We start from the raw sequence: 22,046 nt of genomic DNA on the forward strand, positions 1-22,046 counted from the left end.
AGGTATTTGAAGACAATGCTGCCTGTATAAAAATGGCAACTGGTGACAGGGTGAAGAACAGAAGTAAACATGTAGACATTAAGTATTGTAATGTCAGGGAAGCTGTAAAAGGAAAATTGATTAGTTTACATCATTGTTCTTCTGAGGATAATTTGGCAGACATGATGACTAAACCATTGGGTGGTATTCACTATGGAAAGTGTATTAAGTCAATAGGTCTGATGTCTCTTCCTGTCATGAAGGGAGGAGTGTTGGAATATTCATGAGCAGGAAGAGTCATGTGGTAACTCAGTCAGCCAATGTGAAGAAAGTGCTACTGAGTCTGTGCAAAGGTTTGGAGTTAGGAGCTGGATTTTGTTTCAGTTTTCAGGTCTGTCTCTGCTGTAAGAAGTCTTCATTTATGCTATGTTGCTATGAAGAAGAATATATGGTATTGTAAATATTTTTATATGAATATAAAGAGTTTATTTGAATCAGCTAAATGCAGTCAACTGTGAGAGCTTCTGATTTATTTTCAACAACAGAGAAATTAAAATTCTCTAATAACCAATGATTTAGCTCTAATACTTGTGGCCACTTTCCTCTTTGTTTGCAGCTGTTTTATTCATGCTCTCAGCAGGCAAACAAAGACAACTCATAGCTGACCTAAATCATACCTCCTGTCTCACTGCCCCTTTCACTGCTCATTGGGGAAAGGACCAATGTTAAAACCCATCAAATGGTAAGTAAGATGTTTTTTTACTCTCTCCTTGTGTGTCTTCTCAAGAAATAACAAACAAGACTCAAGTTGCCAATTTAAACAGTGCAGTGCAAGGAGCAAGCTGGTTTGTTTCTTTTTCTTTTGGCAAGGGATAATTATAAATAGCAGCAACTTATGTTAGGAGATCAACTGTCCTAGTGTTTTTGTTTGTTTGAATCCAGCTTTACTAACATGTTGGCCTAAGAGAGGTTGAGTGTACTTGGGGTGGGAGCTTCTGGTGGCAATGTTGTTTCTTTCTAATTCACTAAAATAATACTACTAATTTCAGTTCCTAAGAATTGAAATTTACATTGCACCCCTCTGTTCCACATGAATGAAATGCAAAACTTCCAGAAAGTGTTTAAAATGTCAGGACTTTTAAAGACACTTCTTTCCATTCTCCTTTGCAGTGAAGAGGTAGACTCAGCTCAGCACATCAGCTTAAAGAAAAAGATACAATGGAAAAACAAAGTAATATTCAAACCGCAACACTTAATTTATCTACATCCAGTTCAACAGCAACATTGATAATATATCAATTTTTATCAAGTTTTAATGGTACCCTTTTATATGTTCTGATTATTTACACCTGTACAAGCAAAAGCACACTTCCAAGTGCACATTTTAATACAGTATTGACTATTTCCATTTACAGATATTTTAACATTTTGAAAAAGATCAACTGCTTCAGATCTTTTAAGGTATATTACAAAAACTGCCACTACAACCTTTACTAGAGTATGTTTACCCAGTAAGACCAGTGACAATACATATATACTGTAACTGAGTAATTCGGTATATACCACCCTGTGCTAACCCTTAAGAGGGTCAGACCTCAATAATTCTAAGTTGTCTTATACAAAAGTTAAGGCAAAGTCATTTTCAAGTTTAAATAAAATTCAAGTTTTTAAAGATTGGATGGAAATAATTCTTTAAAAAAAACACAGATGTTTAAATAAATCTTTCTCTCTCTCTCTCTCTCTGTGTGTGTGTGTGTGTGTGTGTGGGATAAACTGTACTTAGCAGGAACACCTTTTGATCTGAACCATCTGCTGCTTAAACACTCAAAGGAAAAACTTTAGGTATTTAAAAGAAATATAATTTCTCAGCATCTTTATTAGAAACTTGTTAATTTAAGTGCAGCCTTGTTCTTCAGAAAGCATGTCACTTCTAAAGTAAGTGTGACAAATCTCACCCCAGGCAGGACACAGGGCAATCTCTTCCTTCCACATACATGCACACACAAAAACCACCATCAATTCATGGACTAAAAATTTTTAAATCCATATGCCAATGTTGGTAGTTACAGAAGGTGTCAGCACTCAGATTAAGATATTAACTCTTTCAAAGAGCATTTGGAGCCAGTTTTAAAAACTTATAAAGAGCATAGGAGTTAAACCAGTAAAGGGTTCAAAATTAGCTTACTCGGTTGAGGGAAGGAAAAAATTGAATTTTTTGTCACAAGAATGCTATTGTGCTATCTTGTGAAAAACAGCTATTAGCTTGCATGTGCCATGCACAAGGGCATATTTACTTAATTTAATTCATAATGTGCTTTTTTTCTTTTCCTGAAATTCAAGGTATTGTTTTAGTTTGGATTGAGAAATTGGTTACTTGCTTGCTGTCTATCAACACAAATAGTTCAGAGAACACTACTCACAGATGATCTTTATGAAGTTCTCCTTTGGTCAAGAACAAAAATGGTTGGAATTTAAAATATTAGAACCAGTTTTATGTTTTAAACTTTTTAAAAGTATAGCCTATTTGCTGATGTGCTATAGCACATTTAAAAGGAAAAAGTTAAACTCATCTTACTGTTTTATAAAACATCTGTTCTGCTTTACACCCTATGCATTAGCTGCTATTATTAGTCTTCAGGATTTTTTTTTAAAGATTCCTACTTATAGCACAGTTATTTAAAAACTACACCAGCACTAGTAAGCACTTGCTGCCTAGTAAGTTAGGAAAAAAACTCATTAGAGCGAGCTTGTAATCACACAGCCACACAGAGGTTTAATAAAAAATGGATTTTAGATAAATGCATCTTCTGCCTAAGGGGAAAAAATAAGATTTTAAGCATCAACTTAAGTTCAGCACCAACCAAACGTAAGTTTTAGATTAATTAAACCCTGACAGAGTTGACTGTTTGCTCAAGGGGAATTTGATGGTGGGGATGCAAGAAAGAGGAGGAAAAATCTATTTTATAAAGAAACAAAAAGAAACAACAAACAATGAAAAATACCTAGCAAGCATTTCATATACTTCATGCCCCCTGCAAGCTTTTAACCAGCAACTCCTTTGTATTCTGAGTTGCAACATGGGGTAACTTCATAGTGAAAACTTCTTGAAATTCATCCTAAGTACTAGTTTCATTGAGATTTGGGAGGGGCATTCTATTCTTTAGTTAGACATTTCCCAATGGCTGGAGAAAGAGGTGACCTCCGTCCTGATGGTCTCTGTTGGTCTTTAGACTTCACAGGAGGCAATTCTTTGCTTCTTTCTAGTGTTTCTGTGGGCTTCTTTTCCTCTTTCCCACAACCAACAGTGTTTGGCTTCTGTTCTTTTGGGGACTGTAATGGAGGTGGATCCTTACTAATCCTCTGGCAGATTTCTGCATAACTAGGTTTCCGCCACTCCTGCATTATTAAAAACAAAAAATAAAACTGAACAGTTTTGTCACCACCACGAGTATCAGTCTGCATAAAATATGAAGGACATGCTTAGGTTTGTAATTCTCCATGAAGATTTACTCCTTAAGCAATGTTGTTGTTCTGTATAATTGAAATGTAAAGATGAATAGAGTAAGACATTCAATTGTGTACTGGAATCTTGAACCGCTGATGGGCATCACAGCATAACATTTTCAGAGTGATAAAAATCGCACTGCAGTTTCAGTCTCTGTGGAAGTTATTTGGGAAAATAATGTAAGGCATACAGGTAATCCTCAACTTATTACAATTGGGACTGAAATTTCCATCACTAAGCAATGCTGTCATAAAGCGCGACATATGACCAGTGAAATTCTGTTAACGACAGCAACGGGAGTACCTTCACTAAGCAACGTGGTCACCTGATGTCACACTTTATGACTGAATTGCTTAGTGACAGCACTCCCGGCACTCCTGCTGCTGGTAACTGAATTCCACTAGTTGTTAATCAAGAGCCCACCCCATTCCAAGCCATTCTGGGATTGGTCTCTCCCAGCCATGAGCCTCAGTAACAGATTGCCTCCAACTCCCCCTCCCCTTTCCTCTCCCCCACCTTTGCTCTTTTGGTTGCCCTGCACCCTGCCCTGTGGGGCGGTAAGCAGCCACATAATCATGCAATTCTGGGGCTGCTTGCCATGCTTCAGCTCAGGGGCTTTTTGGTGTGCTGCACCTCTGGGGCTGTAGGAAGCTCCTGAGCTGCAGAGCGAGTCCGTAGCCTAGAAGCCTCAGCCTAGCCCAGCCCAGCAGCATGCCACAAAATGGCTTCTTGATGTGCTGTGTGTCTAGGGCTACAAGAAGACCCTTAGCCACAGCACAGCGCAAAGCCCAGCCCCAGCATAGCCCAGTAGTGCGGCACAAAGCTGCAGCCACCCCAGGAAGCCACAGCTGCCAGTGAGCTGAAGTACCCCTGTGGTTGAGTGGGCTGCCAAATGCTCAATTTTTGGTCATGTGACTGCAAGGGTGCTGCAATGACCGTAACTGTGGGGACTGGTCGCTATGACTTCAAATGGTTGCTTAACAAATGGACATAAGTCAAGGAATACCTGTATGAGCAAATATCAGGAGGATGGCTGAAACACAGTCACAATGAGACATGAACCACAGTACTATGTCATGGTTGGTAAATAAACCGCAACTGCTTTAATTCAAACAACAGACTGAATCATAATCCAAGGCTTTCAAATTAAAATGGCTGGATTTGCATAACAAACAATGGCATAACCAGTCATTATGGTTTAGTTCTTGATTCTCGGCAAGTAACAGCTTTGGAAGATAGATATTAACGTATCTGTTTTTGACACAGTGGATTCACTGCCGAAATGCCATTTTGACTATTTTGCTGCTGGTGTTTAATTGTAACTTTTTGATTCAACATGTCATAATTTCAAGGCTTATAAGCCTGCCCTCTGTAAAAAAGCTGGAATTCAGAGTTTAGAGAGATCTTTGATAAGTATGATGGCCTCTGACATCTGGTTTGCGTCGCGGCAGGACGGGACGCAGGAAGGCAGGGCTCTGCCTTCTGCACCCGATTTTGCCCTGCTGGGGGCCCTAAAAAGGGCCTAAAATCGCCCCGAAGAGGAGATGAAGAGGAGGGGTGCCTTGTTGATTACGGAGAGACAGCAGTCTTTCCGTTCGATCCAAAGAAAGCCCTCCAAACCAGCAGGGGAAAGACCGGCTACATTCCTGTGGCCAGCCATTAGCTGCTGACAACCGAAGAAGAAAAAAGCACCAATTAATACATCATAAACAGCATGTTTGGAACTGGGTGAGAATATTGATCCTTTCTTTACTATTTTACAACTGAATTTCCTGGGAAAGGCTCCCAAGAAGCTAAAAACCTCCAAATGTAAACGGAAGCGGCATTTTAATTTTATGGGGGACAGAAACATACAATACTGAAGTGGAAGTAACATAAAGCTACATTTTTGATAAATTTGAGAACTGAGATAACTTAAGATTTTCTCTTTGAAAAAAAAATTGAGGCGAAATATAAGAAATCAATCCTTTGTTTTAAGAGTGGAAAATGGACTTGGAGTGACATCTAGTGGTGGATTTGTGTATAGCACTATAATTTGCTTCCTGGCTGCTTGGTGATTCCTAGCTCGGGAGAACAGCTGGCAATAAAGGAAAATATTTTGGCATACTTATCACCCTGACCTTCTTGGATTATAAATACCTACTGAACTTGGACTTTTAACTTCAAGAGCTAGTGGGAGAGAAAGAAAAAATTGACCTTGGACTACGCCTGGCTGGGAGAGACTTTTGAGCTGTTTTCAGAGAGGTTGAACATTTTGAACATTGTGGATTACAACCTTGCCTGATTGACAATTTTTGGATACTTGAGACAAAGGATCACTATAAAATATTGCCTTCAGGACTGAACCTATACTTTGGAATCTATTGGATTATAAAGGATACATATAAAGACCAGATAACTACAGGAAACTTTGATCTACTTTTACTGAGACTGGTGATACTAGAGGATCTCTAGGAATGATGCCTGAAGAAAAAACAAACACCTTTCAGAAAGAAATATATTCTATGCTACAATTAATTCACCAAACAATTGTTGAATGCAAAGAGGACATAAAAAGAATGTCCTCATGAGACTAAAAACAATTTAGACAATATAAACGAGCAAATCTCCAAATTAAATCTACAACTAGAAAGTTTCCAGATAACGACTATAAAGTATGAACAAATAAACCAGAAATCAGAAGACGAAACAGAGGAAATGGATTTAGAGATGGAAGAGATAAAAGAAGGGAAATATGAATGACTATATATAAACAAAATACTGCAAGACTTAGCTATAACAATGAAAATGCAAAAGACCTTTTACCCCTTAGGTCTGCAAAATATATCTGATGGCAAGGAAGAAGATTTTAAAAAATGGCGTATAGAGCTGTTAGGGGAAATTTCACAACTTGGGACACAGGGAATGAAAAGAGAAATGGAGGGAGAAAGGAACTGGGAGTTGTTTAAGGAATATAAATGGGTGGAATTCCCCCCCCAAAAATACCCTACCTAAATTGTCTTCCTCATGCCAAGCATTTTTTTTACAAAAATAGAAAGAAAATTCCTGGGCAATCTAATTGCCCTGGGTTGGAAAGCTACTTGGCAAAAAAAGAAAGCAAGAATCAGATTTAAAAAAAACAGAAGATTTGACCTTTTAGAGGGAGCATTATCTGTTTAAATACTTGTTTGAATAAGATTAAAAGAACGGATGACCCTTATATATAATTAGACTTTTATAATGAAATATATGATTTAGAACTAAGCATTTTTTCTTTTTTTGATATGGGAAATATGAAGATAAGAGGAGGATTGATATGAATAAAACTTTTAGCTATATAAATGTAATAGATGGGGAACTCATCAAATTTGCAGACAACACCAAGCTGGCAGGAATAGCCAACACTCCAGAAGACAGGCTTAAGATACAGAAGGATCTGGACAGACTTGAACACTGGGCACTATCTAACAAAATGAAATTCAATGGTGAAAAAAGCAAGGTTCTACATTTAGGCAAGAAAAACCAAATGCACAGGTATAGTATAGNGAGTCAAGCTATTTTCCAAAGCGCCTGAAGGCAGGACAAGAAGCAATGGGTGGAAACTAATCAAGGAGAGAAGCAACCTAGAACTAAGGAGAAACTTCCTGACAGTTAGAACAATTAACCAGTGGAACAACCTGCCTCCAGAAGCGGTGAATGCTCCAACACTGGAAGTTTTTAAGAAGAGACTGGACAGCCATTTGTCCGAAATGGTATAGGGTTTCTTGCCTGAGCAGGGGGTTGGACTAGATGACCTCCAAGGTCCCTTCCAACTTTACTATTATTATTATTACTAGCTGTACCCGGCCACGCGTTGCTGTGGCTCAGTCTGGTTAAATGGAAAAGAAAGAATTGAATTGCATGTTCAATGGCAATTTCAAAGCGTCCAACAGATGGCGCTGTTTTTCAAAAAAGCATGTTTTTACCTGTCACAGGTGTGACATCTATATAATATAGGTATATAAAATTGCGCGCGTATTCGAATGCAACGTTGTGTCAAAATTTCAAAGCAATCGGTGAAGAACTTTCGGAGATTTAAGATTTTGAACAAACAAACATTTACATTTTTATTTATATAGATTATTATTATTATTATTATTATTATTATTATTATTGTTGTTGTTATTATTATTATTATTATTATTATTATTATTATTATTGAGAAAATCATAACTGATAAAGATAGTTCAAATACTGATGGGAAATCAAACCTTAAGAGCATGAAAAACAGAATATTGATTAATGAATTGACATTATTGATTTATAATTGATATTATTATTTGTATGATATTAGTAAAATATGATGAAGATGCTTATATTTAACTCTGTATACATTAACAGTACCAAAAATTGTAACTGTGTAATGAGGGGAAAATGGAAAAAATATGGAGAAGAAAGGAGGATCAGGGAAAAAATACTGGATTGTGTAGTATTGAACAGATTTATATTGAAGAAATCAATGTTAAATATACAAACCCAGACATGTTGTTTACTAAGCACTAAAGACTGTAATTCTTAAAAATCAATAAAACTTTTATTAAAAAAAAGTATGGTTTCTTCGAAACTATCAGAACAGCTGGATTTGCATAATACAATGGCAATAAATCTCTCCTCTAAAGTAACTAAAAATGAAAATGAAAAACTAAAAACCTAAAGGTCCTCATCAACTTCTTATAAAAATCAAAATGCACTTACTGCTACAAAAGCCCCATTGACTTGTAATGATTTACAAGCAGTAGAAAGAACAGAAGAAAGTCTTTCAATATTTTGAGTTTCTCTCTGCTGTTTGTCCATAACTGTGGGATCACTGTAATAGAAAGGAAGATGTGATTATAATGAAAATACCTCAATTCTATCTTCTGCACAGTGACATCCATATGCAAAAGGCAGATCACCACTATGAGAACAAAATGTATCTATCTATATTGTAAGAAACTTTTTCTTGGAGACAGACGGATACTTCTCACAACATTGACAATCAAGCTGTAAGTCAGTATTTGCTTTTGCATAATTCAGACAAAAATTATAGGTAGCTGGTATTACATAAGCAGTGTTATTTATGAAAAGTTCAAGAGCTATTGACATAATGACGTCTAGCCTTTTGATAATGTAAAATGTTCATTCAAAACAATATTTTGAAAGCTTTGTATTATGAGGTCCTTACTAGGGAGATTGAGATGAGGAAGGAGATTGTTCAAATGTCCCTGGCAGAGTAGAAGAAACTGGCAAAGAAGGCTCATGAGGAATTCTAGATGCTACAGTGTTTGTACTTACACCCAGACAATGATCTTTTGTGTTCTGAGGAAAACAAAATTAAAATCATTTAAATTACATTTCAATTCAACACATTATGTTTATAACTTAACATAATACCATTAGAGGCAGAGTTGAAACAAATATACAGTGCATTCAGAAAGTATTCAGACCCCCTTTACTTTTGTTAATTTTGTTATGTTGCAGCCTGATTCTACAGTTGTTAAAATTCATTTTTTCCTTCATTAATCTACACTCAGTACCCCATAAAGACAAAGTGAAAACAGAATTTTAGAAATGTCTGTAAATTTATTAAAAAGAAAAAACTGAAATATCACATTGGCATAAGTATTCAGACCCTTCACTACTTTGTTGAAGCACCTTTGGCAGCAATTACAGCCTCGAGTCTTTTGGGGTATGACGCGACAAGCTCTGCAAACCTGGACTGAGGATTTTCTGCCCTTCTTTCTTGCAAATCCTCTCAAGCTCAGTCAGGTTGGATGGCGACCTTCAGTGAACAGCCATTTTCAGGTCCCTCCAGTGTTGTCTTGGCTGTGTGTTTAGAATCGTTGTCATGTTGGAAAGTGAACCCTCGGCCCAGTCTGAGGTCCTGAGCACTATGGAACAGGTTTTCATTGAGGATATCCCTGTACTTTGCTCCATTCAGCTTTCCCTCAACCCTGGCAAGTCTCTGTCCCTACTGCTGAAAATCACCCCCACAGCATGATGCTGCCACCACCATGCTTCACTGTTGGGATGATATTGGGCAGGTGATGAGCGGTTTCTGGTTTCCTCCAGACATAACGTTTAGAATTGAGGCCAAACAGTTCAATCTTGGTTTCATCAGACCAGAGAATCTTGTTCCTCACAGTCTGAGAATCCTTCAGGTGCTTTTTTGCAAACTCCAAGCAGGCTTTCATGTGTTTTGCACTGAGGAGAGTCTTCCGTCTAGCTGCTCTGCCACAAAGCCCAGATCGGTGGAGGGCTGCAGTGATGGTTGTCCTTCTGGAACTCTGTCCCATCTCCACACAGGATCTCTGGAGCTCAGTAGGAGTGACCATCAGGTTCTTGGTCATCTTTCTTACTAAGGCCCTTCTGCCCCGATTGCTTAGTTTTACCAGACGAACAGCTCTTGGAAGAGTCCTGGTTGTGCCAAACTTCTTCCATTTGAGAATTATGGAAGCCACTGTGCTGTTAGGAACCTTCAGTGCAGCAGAAATTTTATTGCAGCCTTCCCCAGATCTGTGCCTTACAATAATCCTGTCTCTGAGCTCTGCAGGCAGTTCCTTTGACCTCATGGCTTTTGCTCTGCTACAGCAGGGGTGTGAAACTGCCGGCCCACGGGCCAGATGCGTCATGCTGAAACTGCGCCCACGCCATTGCCGGCAATGGGAAAAAAGTCACGATACGTCGCAACACGTCACGTGACGTTGCAAGTTTGACACCCCTGTGCTACAGTATGCATTGTCAGCTGTGAAGCCTTCTATAGAGAGGTGTTTGCCTTTCAAAATCATGTCCAATCAATTTACCACAGGTTGACTGCAATCAAGGTGTAGAAACATGTCAGCAACAATCAAGAGAAATGGGAGGTACCTGAGCTAAATTTCACCTGTTGTTGCAAAGGGTCTGAATACTTATGCTGATGTGGTATTTCAGTTTTTTCTTATTAATAAATTTACAGACATTTCTAAAATTCTGTTTTCACTTTGTCATTATGGGGTATTGAGTGTAGATTAATGAGAAAAAAATGAATTTCAACAACTGTAGAATCAGGCTGCAGCATAACAAAATTGACAAAAGTAAAGGGGTTCTGAATACTTTCTGAATGCACTGTATATATGTATTGGCAAGTCCACTACCAAGTACAACAGTGCTATAGCTAGTCCTCGACTTACGACAGGTAGCAAACGAAAAACCTTCTTATGACCCAGATTAAAAGTTCTGCACCCCATCCCTGGTAACATTACCACATTTTGGGCATTCAACAACCAGCCCCAATTTATAGTCATTCACAGTGCCCCAGTCATGTGATGTTTACTTCCCGTTTCCAGCAAAAAAAAGCCCCACAGCAAACAACCTCCTTATTCAGATCACCACCACCACCACAAAAAAGTTGTAAAATTGGATCTGGTCATGTGGTGACCTGCTTTATGACCGTCATGACTTACAGCAGAAATTATGGGCTCAATGATGGTGGTAAGCTGAGGACTACCTGTATACAAAATTGACTATTAGCCTGCTGGAGAAAGTAGTACTTTATAGATGGGTGTTCCAGAGCCTCTTTTCCCAGAGCAATCACAAATACCATTAAGAAATTACAGTGAGGGAAAAAATTATTTGATCCCCTGCTGATTTTGTACGTTTGCCCACTGACAAAGAAATGATCAGTCTATAATTTTAATGTTAGGTTTATTTTAACAGTGAGAGACAGAATAACAACAAAAAAAAATACAGAAAATGCATTTCAAAAAAGTTATAAATTGATTTGCATTTTAATGAGTGAAATAAGTATTTGATCCCCTATCAATCAGCAAGATTTATGGCTCCCAGGTGTCTTTTATACAGGTAACGAGCTGAGATTAGGAGTACTCTCTTAAAGGGAGTGCTCCTAATCTCAGCTTGTTACCTGTAAAAAGGACACCTGTCCACAGAAGCAATATGTAAGGACCTGCCTCAACTAGATCTCCCAAGAAAGCAGAACTCTTGAAACAGGCATTGTCTCAAAAGGAACTTTTTATTGAGAGTTAGTGATGGCAAGAGAGCAAAGCAAAGTCTGAGATTTGGCGAGTAAAGGGTTACATCAAAAAGGCAATTCACAACTACTCCCCCCAGTGTCCAACCGGCTGGTTGAAATCCAGCCAATCCACAGGTGCCACAGTGTCATGAGAATCCAGAGATTTAGCGGGCTTCTCAAGGTCTCTCCTGGTTTCGTTTCTCAATGGTCCCAGGATCCGTTGTCTGGAGATAAGGCAGATGTTTTCAGGTCACATTCCTCTTGCCCAGAAGGAGGGCATCTCACCCAGAGTAGAACAAAGCAGATAATATTCCCCCTGCAGGCTCCCTCACCCAATAATATGGCAAGCCCCGAAAATACGTAGGCAAAAGCAAGAGAGGGAAAAGGGAAGGATTCAAGGCAAATACAATTGAGGGGCTCTGACACAATCAGATTCCAAACTCTCCACCATGGCCAAGACCAAAGACCTGTGCAAGGATGTCAGGGACAACAAGATTGTAGAAGTATACAAGGCTGGAATGGGCTACAAGACTATCGCCAAGCAGCTTGGTGAAAAGGTGACAACAGTTGGTGCGATTATTCGCAAATGGAAGAAACACAAAATAACTGTTAATCTCCCTCGGTCTGGGGCTCCATGCAAGATCTCACCTCGTGGAGTTTCAATGATCATGAGAACGGTGAGGAATCAGCCCAGAACTACACGGGAGGATCTTGTCAATGATCTCAAGGCAGCTGGGATCATAGTCACCAAGAAAACAATTGGTAACACATTACGCCGTGAAGGACTGAAATCCTGCAGCCCCTGCAAGGTCCCCCTGCTCAAGAAAGCACATGTACAGGCCCGTCTGAAGTTTGCCAGTGAGCATCTGAATGATTCAGAGGAGAACTGGGTGAAAGTGTTGTGGTCAGGTGAAACCAAAATTGAGCTCTTTCGCATCAACTCAACTCGCCGTGTTTGGAGGAGGAGGAATGCTGCCTATGACCCCAAGAACACCATCCCCACTGTCAAACATGGAGGTGGAAACATTATGCTTTGGGGGTGTTTTTCTGCTAAGGGGACAGGACAACTTCACCGCATTGAAGGGACGATGGACGGGGCCATGTACCATCAAATCTTGGGTGAGAAGCTCCTTCCCTCAGCCAGGGCATTGAAAATGGGTCGTGGATGGGTATTCCAGCACGGCAATGACCCAAAACACATGGCCAAGGCAACAAAGGAGTGGCTCAAGAAGCACATTAAGGTCCTGGAGTAGCCTAGCCTTAATCCCATAGAAAATCTGTGGAGGGAGCTGAAGGTTCGAGCTGCCAAACATCAGCCTTGAAACCTTAATGACTTGGAGAGGATCTGCAAAGAGGAGTGGGACAAAATCCCTCCTGAGATGTGTGCAAACCTGGTGTCCAACTACAAGAAACGTCTGACCTCTGTGATTGCCAACAAGGATTTTGCCACCAAGTACTAAGTCATGTTTTGCGAAGGTGTCAAATACTTATTTCACTCATTAAAATGCAAATCAATTTATAACTTTTTTGAAATGCATTTTTCTGGATTTTTTTGTTGTTATTCTGTCTCTCACTGTTAAAATAAACCTACCATTGAAATCATAGATTGATCATTTCTTTGTCAGTGGGCAAATGTACAAAATCAGCAGGGGATCAAATAATTTTTTCCCTCACTGTATGATTTTTAGAGTGAACAAGTATGTGTCCCCAAATTCACCCTTGCCCGACATCTGTGGATTTTTACTTTTTCTTTTGATGTTGCAACAATCACATTTGACAACTGGTTTTCAAACAAGTCTTCAGTCTTTAGATTCCCAGCAGCTCCAGGCAAGGGAGGAAAACTGGACAACCCCAGCTCAAAACCTGGAGACGGTGGCTTTGGAGTGGGTGGAGACTGCGTTTGTCCTCTCTGAAAGAGAAGCATAGGGTACGAAAGCAAGGCAACATCAATCCTCAAGGAAAAGGGCACAAACTGTTAGGAAACAGCAAAAATCTAAAGAAACACAACTGTATACATGTAGTGGACTAATAACTCCATCCATCTATCCATCCTCCAATTTCTAGGCTGCCCAACTCAAAAAATGATTTTAAGGCTGTCTTGAAGGCAGAAGACTGTGAGGGGAACAAATCTCCAGGGGATGCTGTCCCAGAGGGCAGGTAATACAACAAAGAAAGCTCTTTACCATCATCTCATTTGAAGAAGCCAAGGTGAATAGAATTTTGTTCAGTTTCTACTTTAAGGTGTAAAGAGTTAGTGCAGATTTTCTGGGCACAACCTGAGTTTTATGCATGAAAAGCAACCACCCAGAGAGATGGGAAGATTCAATACTATTCACTAGGGAGAAATGGTTGGTGAAATTGACAGATCTTGCTGAGATGGGTAAATTAACTTATTTGATTAGAGAAAATACACCATCTATATTGGTGACTGGAAATCTCTTATGGACTTTTTGTGTAAAACTGAAACAAATGAACTTGTAATTTATGGCTTTTGACGATTACACAGGACAGATTATAGAAAGAAGAGTATTATGATGTAACTTTAGAGAGAGAGGTTAAAATATAATTGTACTTATAACTGCTGTGAACAATATCAGAAGCCACTTTGTATGTATTTGCTTTCTTTTCTATTTTTCAACTTTTTTTCTTTTCTTGCACTTTTTGCTTTCTCTTCACTTTTTTCTTCTTCTTTACTTTATTAGCTTGGTGTTAGTTTTTATCTTCTTTTTTTAAAAGTTAGAATTTCCAAGCATTAAGTGCCATTAAAATGTTTCTTTGCCTTACCAATATGACCAAAGTATGAAACAAAATAGCATTAAATGCAAGCATATCTCTGTTCTGTGGGAAAAATGGAAAGGCAGATTCTAGTCTTCAAACAAAACATTATGCCACTTAAAAGCATAAGAAAAAAGAGGTTGAAATTATAGTTGGTAGGGAGAGAATAAGAACATGGTTAGTTAAAAAACCAAGGAGTATGTGGGAAAGCATTGAGACCTAAAATGAGAATCAGTTATTTTGTTATGGGAGAATTTTCTATGTTTTGTAGAACAGATTCATTTTGGTCAGAAAAGGAATTCCAAAGGAGAAGGAAGAGGAGGAGGAGGAAGAGGAGATTTTTGTAAAATTGCTTTAACAACTTGAACGTCTGATGCAAATTTGAGTCAGCAGCAACCTTGGCATTTACCTCATGACAATTTGGAGTTACTTAGAATATATGTTTTTATTGCTTAGTTGCTGTATAACATCACTTCAAATCATTCCACATTGAGGCTGTGTTAGTCAAGAATCTTCTAGCCTCAAGTGAACAACTAGACATCACATACTCACCGTGAACTTGTCATCTCTCTTTTTTCTATAGCCATAAGAGTTTTTTCTGGAAGGACAGAAGTCATCGTTATTGCTGATTAGATAAGTTTGTTATAGAAATGGCCAATACATCTTAGTATGTAAAAGTAAAAAGTTGAGGCTGTAATGTTACTATCTTATTCTACTGTACTATAAAGAGTCAGAAGTCAATATTTTTCTTTTCTTTTTTCTCCTTTACACTACACTTATTTCTCTTCCTCTTTCGCCCCCCATTGTCCCACTGTTTTCACTTTCTTTTGTATTTTATATCTTGATAAACTTAATAACATTATTATAAAAAGAAGTCATCATATTTAGTAATTTACTCTTTGTTTTCATAGATATCATTTTAAATGTGATTGTATTATTACACTGAGAAAGCCTTTGTGGTGTAATTGTCAGAACTTTCAATTAGGTCCAAGAGGCAGGATCAAGACTCTTTTCTCAGGTATGTGAACTGTGATCTTGGGCAAATCACTATCACTCAGCCTATTATAACCTACCTCTCAGGGTTGTTAGGAGAAAAAAATTGGAGATGTAGAAAACGGAGGACCTTGGATGATAATCCTGATTTTCCAAGAGGAAACTATCAAATGAATGGCCTTGCTATCAATTTTCAAAATTATAGAAAAGAATATTTGTAGCTCAGGGTTGAACTATGGGGTACTTGGTGCTCCCACTGCCTCTCGGCCGCTATTGTACTGTGGCATGCGGGAGAGGGCATCTGCAAGGAAGTTTTCCCCCCTGGCAGATACTGGAGTATGAAGTTGAACCAGTTAAATTATTAGGTCCACCGGACCTGCTTAGGAGATAGGTTTCCGGGGGGGGGGGAGGCTTCAGCGCTTCTACTGTAGGTTCTTATGGTCCGTCCAGACCTCAAAGGGGATCTTGCTACCCTCCAGGAACTGTTGCCATGTTAGGAGAGCCCATCGGACTGCGTAAGCCTCCTTTTCCCAGATAGCCCAGCGCCTTTCACTGTCGGACAACTTGCAAGACGTGTAGGCACAGGGTTGTATTTCCCCTTTTGCATTCCTTTTGGAATAGGACTGCCCCCACTGCTACATTGCTGGAATCCGCCTATATTACAAACATCTCCTCTGGGTCCGGGTGTTTCAGGACCGGCTCCGCAGCGAACAGTTGCTTCAACTTTTCAAAAGCGGCCTGGCAGTCAAAGGACCAATCCAAGGGCTAGCTGGGCTTTGGTTTTGCCCCTTCCCCATCTTTAGAAAATTGGTGATCGGTAGGGCTATCTGGGCAAAAGTGGGGATGAACTGGCAGTAAATGTTCACGAAGCCCAGGAAACTCTGTAGTTGTGTCCTGGTCCGAGGGGACTCCAGTATTGTCTTCACCTTACTGGGATCCATCTCCACTCCCTCATTGGAGATACGGTATCCCAGGTAGTTTAAGCGGGTCTTGTGGAACTCACACTTTGCGTAGAGTTGGGCTTCCTGCAGTTTCCCGAGTACGGCTCTGACCAACTTCATGTGTTCTTCAGGGGTCTCGGTGTATATCAATATATCGTCCAAGTACGCCAAGACTCCCTTGTACAGATGCTCATGCAGGACCTCATTTATCAGTTGCATGAATATGGCAGGAGCCCCTTGCAGCCCAAATGGCATTACTTGGAACTGATAGCAGCCTAGGGGGCAATGAAATGCTGTTTTCCACTTGTCCCCTTCCTTAATCCTCACTCGGTAATACGCCTCCCTCAAGTCCAGCTTCATGAAGATTTTCCCCTTTGCCAAATAGCCTAGCATGTCCCTCATAAGGGGGAGAGGGTACATGTTTTCCATACATATGCAGTTCAGCCCCCTATAGTCAACGCACAGTCTAAGGGACCTGTCCTTTGAAAAGCACTGGGGCCGCCATTCTTGATTTCGCTGGCTGGATGAACCCCCTTGCCAGTTTCTTGTCTATAAACACTCAGAGCTCGTCTATCTCTCTGGAGGTCATAGATTACATTTTTGGCTTAGACAGTTTGGCTCCTGGCATGAACTCTATCGCAAAACCGGTGGGTCGGTGAGGTGGGAACACATCTGATTCCTTTTTGCCAAAAACCTCAGCTAGGTAGCGATATTCCGCTGGAATTAATGGCTCTAATCCACCGTCTCTCCTCTTAGTGTATTCACGGCTTCCGCTTCTACTTTTCTAGTCGCAGGTGTGTGGGTGGCTCCTTGCAGTTTCCCTGACTCCTGCTGATGAACAGCTCTTCTTCACATCCGCCACCATTCTCTATCCCAGCTCACAGAGGGGTTCCACTTTTTCCACCACGCTAGTCCTAGGACCATGGGCTCAGTCATCCTGGGGACTACAATAAACTTAACAGTCTCTACTTGAGTCCCCACTTTGAGCCAAACCGGCTCGGTTAGGCAGGTGGCTGGCTAACCTCCCGTTATTGACCCGTCTAGTTGGGGAAATGCCATGGGGTCATCTCAGTTTCTTTAGTCTCAGTCCCAGCCTTTCCACCACCTGGGTGCTGACCACGCTCTGGGTGCAACCCGAGTCCAGCAATGCCGTGATGGCTCCCCTTGACCCTGAGGAGGGCACCACAATCTCCACCCAGGCTGATATGGGTATGATGGTGCCACTTACCATCGGGTCGTCTTCCCCCTCACTGTTGCTCTAATAGAAGACTGGACCCTTTCAGGGGCTGGTTGGAATTCACTCTTCCTTGCTGGACTGAGGAGAGAACTCAACAACTTGCTGCCCTACGTGTGTCTTCTCCTTCGGCTTCGTCGGGGATCTCTTTTTCTTGGGTTGCTGAGTGGGTGGAGGAGCGGTTGCTTGTGGTGCGAGGTACTCGGCTGCTCGATGGCCCTCCTTTCTGCAGCAGAAGCAGGGCTCCCAGGGCCTCCTGCAGCCGAGGACACGCCCCCCTTTCCCCCCGGAGCCTGGGCGTCTCTCAGGCGCTCTGCGGGGCCGGCTTTCCTATGCAGTGTGCTCTCAGAACTCCATCAGGTCAATCTCAACCTCGCCAGCCACTCGGAACCACGCTTACAAGTTTTGCGGCACCCCTCGGGATATGCAGTTCAGGTATAGCTCTCGATCTAGGCCACCTTGGAAGTAGACCAGCATGCACTCAGGCCAGTCAGGAAGGTAGCTGGCTAGGCTGTAGAAGTCCTGAATGTACTCTGCCACCGGCCCCTTTCCCTGCTTAAGGGTGCGGATGTGGTATTCAGCACACCAGGCTTCCATGGAATCCTCAAACCACCCCTGCAGGATCTGCATGAATGCATCTAGGTCACCCAGCTCCTGCGCCCCAGCATTGTGCAGGGACACCAGCCATCCGGATGTGCCGCCCTCCAGGTTGGACACCACTGCGTGAATCCAGGCTTCTTCGTCTGGGTACATTCCCCCATAGCGCTCCATGTGGTGCCACATCTGGGCTAAGAAGTGAGCCAGCTTGCCTGAGTCTCCATCGAACTGAATTGTGGAGGGGGGGGTCGCTCGTCTCTCACCATGATGTACCCAGGGTGTAGGACTGCTGCTGCTGCCGGGAGGGAAGGCTTGCTATCATGCTGGGGGAGAGGCGGCGAAATCCACTGCCGCTGTTGTCTGCAGGGGGGAACCCAATTGTCCCAGCAGGTACTGGCACCACCGGCTGCAGGAGGGGAGGAGACGGGGTGGTTAGTGACTTCACTCCCCCCATCCCAACCACTGGAGCCTTGGCTCCCGATGACACCGCTCCCTTGATTGCCAGGCCTCCCAACGTCTCTCCTGGTTCCTCCATTGATGAGCTATGGGTGGCGGCAGGGAGCTTCCACTTGATTGGCTCATCCCACTCGACTGGTCACCTCGCCTTCCATCTGCTTCCTCGGGTCACATTGACTCCTGCAGAAATTAGGGGGTCCTCGGCCTCTGCCGCCTTCCCCATGTTTGCCACCCAGCAAGTCTTCGGTCTCTGGTACAGAGCATCCTGCAGCCGCTCCCTTAGGCTTGCTGCTTGGGGCTCTCAGCCCTCAATTTTGGACGCCTGGCCACTGGCTGCGCCCCTGCCCCAGGTTGCAGCGCTGCTGGGGCTTCTTGCGCCAGGGGCTCCTCCAGCTTCTTCTCCTCCTCCTATTCTTTGCCTGTTGCCAACATCTCGGGTCTTTGGCCTACCAGTGGGATCCAGGTAGACACTACTGGGAGAACTGACTTAATGTCAACTGTCCCATTTGGCACCTTCAACAAAAGAAACTCCCGGCTCTTTAAATTGACCAAGAGTGTAGCTTTATTGAAAAATCCATCTAGGCACGGCAGAATCAAAGTCAGTTTTGGGATTTTCCCACGAAAACCCACATAGGTAACTCCCCTCTTCCCCTCTGGGCCACCCACAGTTCATAGTTCACCAACTGAATTCAGTTCTGTTGCTCCGGTCAAACATTCTTCATGACTTGGCCTTGGTAGATAACGTTTCTCTGGCAACAGAAGGTTCACTTGCATTCCATAGCCTCCCCCTGCCCTTAGGAATTCACCACCCTCCTCCCGTCAGTTTGGCAAAACTGCGAGCAAAAGCAGGCAACTATGGAGTAGAGCCAGGTTTGATAGCCAACTCACTGCGGGTCAACTTGCCATGGGACAATTCAATGCAGAATAACTCAATGCGGGATAACTCAACGTGATATTACTGTTATCCACCACTGTTTCTTTTACATTATTTTAATTTTTGTCATTCACATTTCATTTGTCCCTCCTTTAGCATCCTTTCTTTAATGATTCTATTCCACCATTTCTTCAATATTATTTCTTCAAGACAGCCACGGTGAAACAGCCATGGCGAGTTGTCCCATTCCGGTGCTTTATTAGGTTGAGTGGTCAGGCACTTTTTGATGAAGTTGCATGGATATCCATAGGGAGCAAACCCCACTCTCTACTAGCACTGATGTTACCTAGTTTGCTAATGAAACATCTGCAAGAAAACAACCAAGCTCAGAGAGCACCAAGGACCCCACATTTCAAATTTATGCTTTCCATTTATTTATAGCACTCCAGCTATCATTCTGGAGTATCAGAAATATCCAACAACCTGAACCCAGATTTTATTTATTAAATTTATATACTGCCCAGCTCGCTGTTTGGTTTTATAACTTCCACTGAAGATTAGTTTAAGCACAATCTTTATAAGTCTAGATCTACATTGTTTTATTTTAAATATTAAAAACTCCAAATTCTGATGCTCATTAAATAACTTGTTTTTCCATTTTCTAAAAAAACCATTTTCTAAGTTTCTAGAAGTGATTCCATTGCCATTTATTTTCCAAGTTGTGTTAATTAGATCCACTTTGATAAATGTGGATATAGTGGCGATCAGCTTTTTTGGTAAGTAGTCGTAAGTTATACACTAAATATTATTGTGCATATTATTATCACATAAATGTGATATCTGCACCATTACTTTCCATGTTCTGTTATGTTTTGATTCTACTCCATCAGATTACCTGAAATAAACACTTAAAAAAGGCCTGAAAGAAGGATGCCCTACCTGAGCACTGAAACCATCTTCTATAAACAATGGTTGGCTCAGATACTGATACAACATACCCAGCCTCAGTGGCCAATATTTAACCCTAAATTTCAATACCCACCTTCCTCTGCCTAAGCTGGGGGATGAATCTGAAGCTGTGGATTCTACTCGCCCGCTCCCTACTTCTCGTTTCGTGTAGCTTGTAGTACTTTGCATCCGTGTTCTGTTTTGTCCTGGTTGTCTGTTGATTAATTGGTCAGCAGAAAGATTGAATATTGTAGGACACTCTAGCAATCCAGTCCCTCTGTCTGCAGTAGAAATTGTATGTTGTAGATGTGATTTGCTGGGATTTCTGGGACAGGGAAAAAAAAAACCTTTCAGAAAACCTTTCCAGGCATATTGTCCAGGTAGATAAAAATGTATTAACAGAACTTGCCTGTTTCTTGGAGAATACTGCCTGAGGGAAGTCAGTTGAGAAGCAGTTGGCTTGAAAGAAGGAGCTGTAAATCCATTGATAAATCCAGTATTTGGAAATGCTGTGACCTATGGAACAGATATACTTCAGATGTAGATTTGAAACTTTCAATATATCCGTAAAGTTCTGAAAACAGCACAATGGTTTCATTGGTTCACTTTACTTTTCCTCATGTTTTTTGACAAGAGCATCATACTTTTGCTTATTAATATTCTCGTTACACATATTTGTATTTCTAACACTTTGGCTCTTCTGGACAAACATTTACATGAAGAAAAGCATATGAGAGTGGGATATGACAAAACATCTCAGTATGCAATTTTACATCTGTTTGGTTTAGTACAGCTTAGTATAATGGATTTATAAAAATCAATATACAGCAAGGACAAGACAACACTCAGTCAGATTTACACTGGAAGTGTTAAAAAATAAGGTCTTAATTGTATTTTTATTCAAGAATAGAAAGCAAGTTATATTACAACATGTCTGAAATTTAAATCTGTTTTATTTTGCATCCCAGATCCCACTTAAACAGAATGTTCTGAATTTGAATCATAGCATTAGGTCTAGTAATATGGATTGCTCCTCTCCTTGGACAGTTCCTCCAAATCGTCTACAACAGCATAAACTTCAGACAAACAAACGTTTCCCCAGTGCTTACCAGTGATGGATCAAGATAGCTGTGTGTTGTAGACCAAGTCTGTGGTGCAATGAAGCTATACAGTGGAAATTGCTGCTGGGGACTGTATACTGGAGGTAAGTACAATGATGTTGTATAATGCTGTTGTGTGTAGATATTCATATCCAGAGGTCTATATCCATTCTTTGGCAAAAATGTATTTATAGCTATTGCTTTTGCTTTTATTCTTGCCTATAAATGATAGATTACATTCTTAGAAGATGATGTTCAGAATGATCATAACTATAATTTCAAATCCCAAAATAACACATTTACCTTAACTGGTTTTCCTTGGAAAAATTTCACTTCTTCTCTAAGGTATCTGTAAGCCTTTAAGAGAAACATATATTTGTTTGAAACAGAGCAATCAAATTAGTGGGAACAAAAGCATTCATACTTTTCTTTTTTTTTTAGTTTCAAATTTTTTATTAATTTTACAATATTACATTTACATATTTGAAAAGTAGCGTGGCGGCTGAGCACAGTAATTCCGTTACATTTGAATATCATCAGTACAAATCTCAAATTATTACAACAAACTAATTCCCTCTCTTTCCCCCATGATATCTACTGTCATGTTCAAACCAATACAGTTCTTATTCTATTAATCAA

The 22,046-nt window shown here is 40.8% G+C and overlaps 2 protein-coding genes across 2 annotated transcripts in view; both read right to left on the reverse strand.

The window, feature by feature from the left end:
- Nucleotides 1-2,967: 2,967 nt before the first annotated feature.
- Nucleotides 2,968-10,317, reverse strand: LOC107293149 (la-related protein 4B). Its single transcript, XM_015822285.1, has 4 exons — nt 10,285-10,317; nt 8,667-8,800; nt 8,198-8,309; nt 2,968-3,375 (listed from the first exon to the last, which is right to left on the reverse strand). Exons 1-4 carry the CDS (start codon nt 10,315-10,317, stop codon nt 3,133-3,135), a joined length of 522 nt encoding a protein of 173 aa, XP_015677771.1. The 3' UTR covers nt 2,968-3,132.
- A 3,914-nt stretch (nt 10,318-14,231) lies between these two features.
- Nucleotides 14,232-22,046, reverse strand: part of LOC107293150 (la-related protein 4B) — a 72,132-nt gene continuing 64,317 nt past the window's right edge. Inside the window, exons 8-12 of the mRNA XM_015822286.1 lie at nt 21,711-21,764; nt 21,417-21,626; nt 20,717-20,823; nt 20,402-20,632; nt 14,232-14,862 (exon numbers count right to left, since the gene is read on the reverse strand). Of these exons, the coding sequence (XP_015677772.1) occupies nt 14,805-14,862; nt 20,402-20,632; nt 20,717-20,823; nt 21,417-21,626; nt 21,711-21,764 (660 nt within the window). The 3' untranslated portion in view covers nt 14,232-14,804. The remainder of the gene's footprint in view (nt 14,863-20,401; nt 20,633-20,716; nt 20,824-21,416; nt 21,627-21,710; nt 21,765-22,046) is intronic.

This window comes from Protobothrops mucrosquamatus, unplaced genomic scaffold (genome assembly GCF_001527695.2).
Source record: "Protobothrops mucrosquamatus isolate PMUCROS unplaced genomic scaffold, P.Mucros_1.0 scaffold1518, whole genome shotgun sequence".
NCBI classification, from domain to species: domain Eukaryota; kingdom Metazoa; phylum Chordata; class Lepidosauria; order Squamata; family Viperidae; genus Protobothrops; species Protobothrops mucrosquamatus.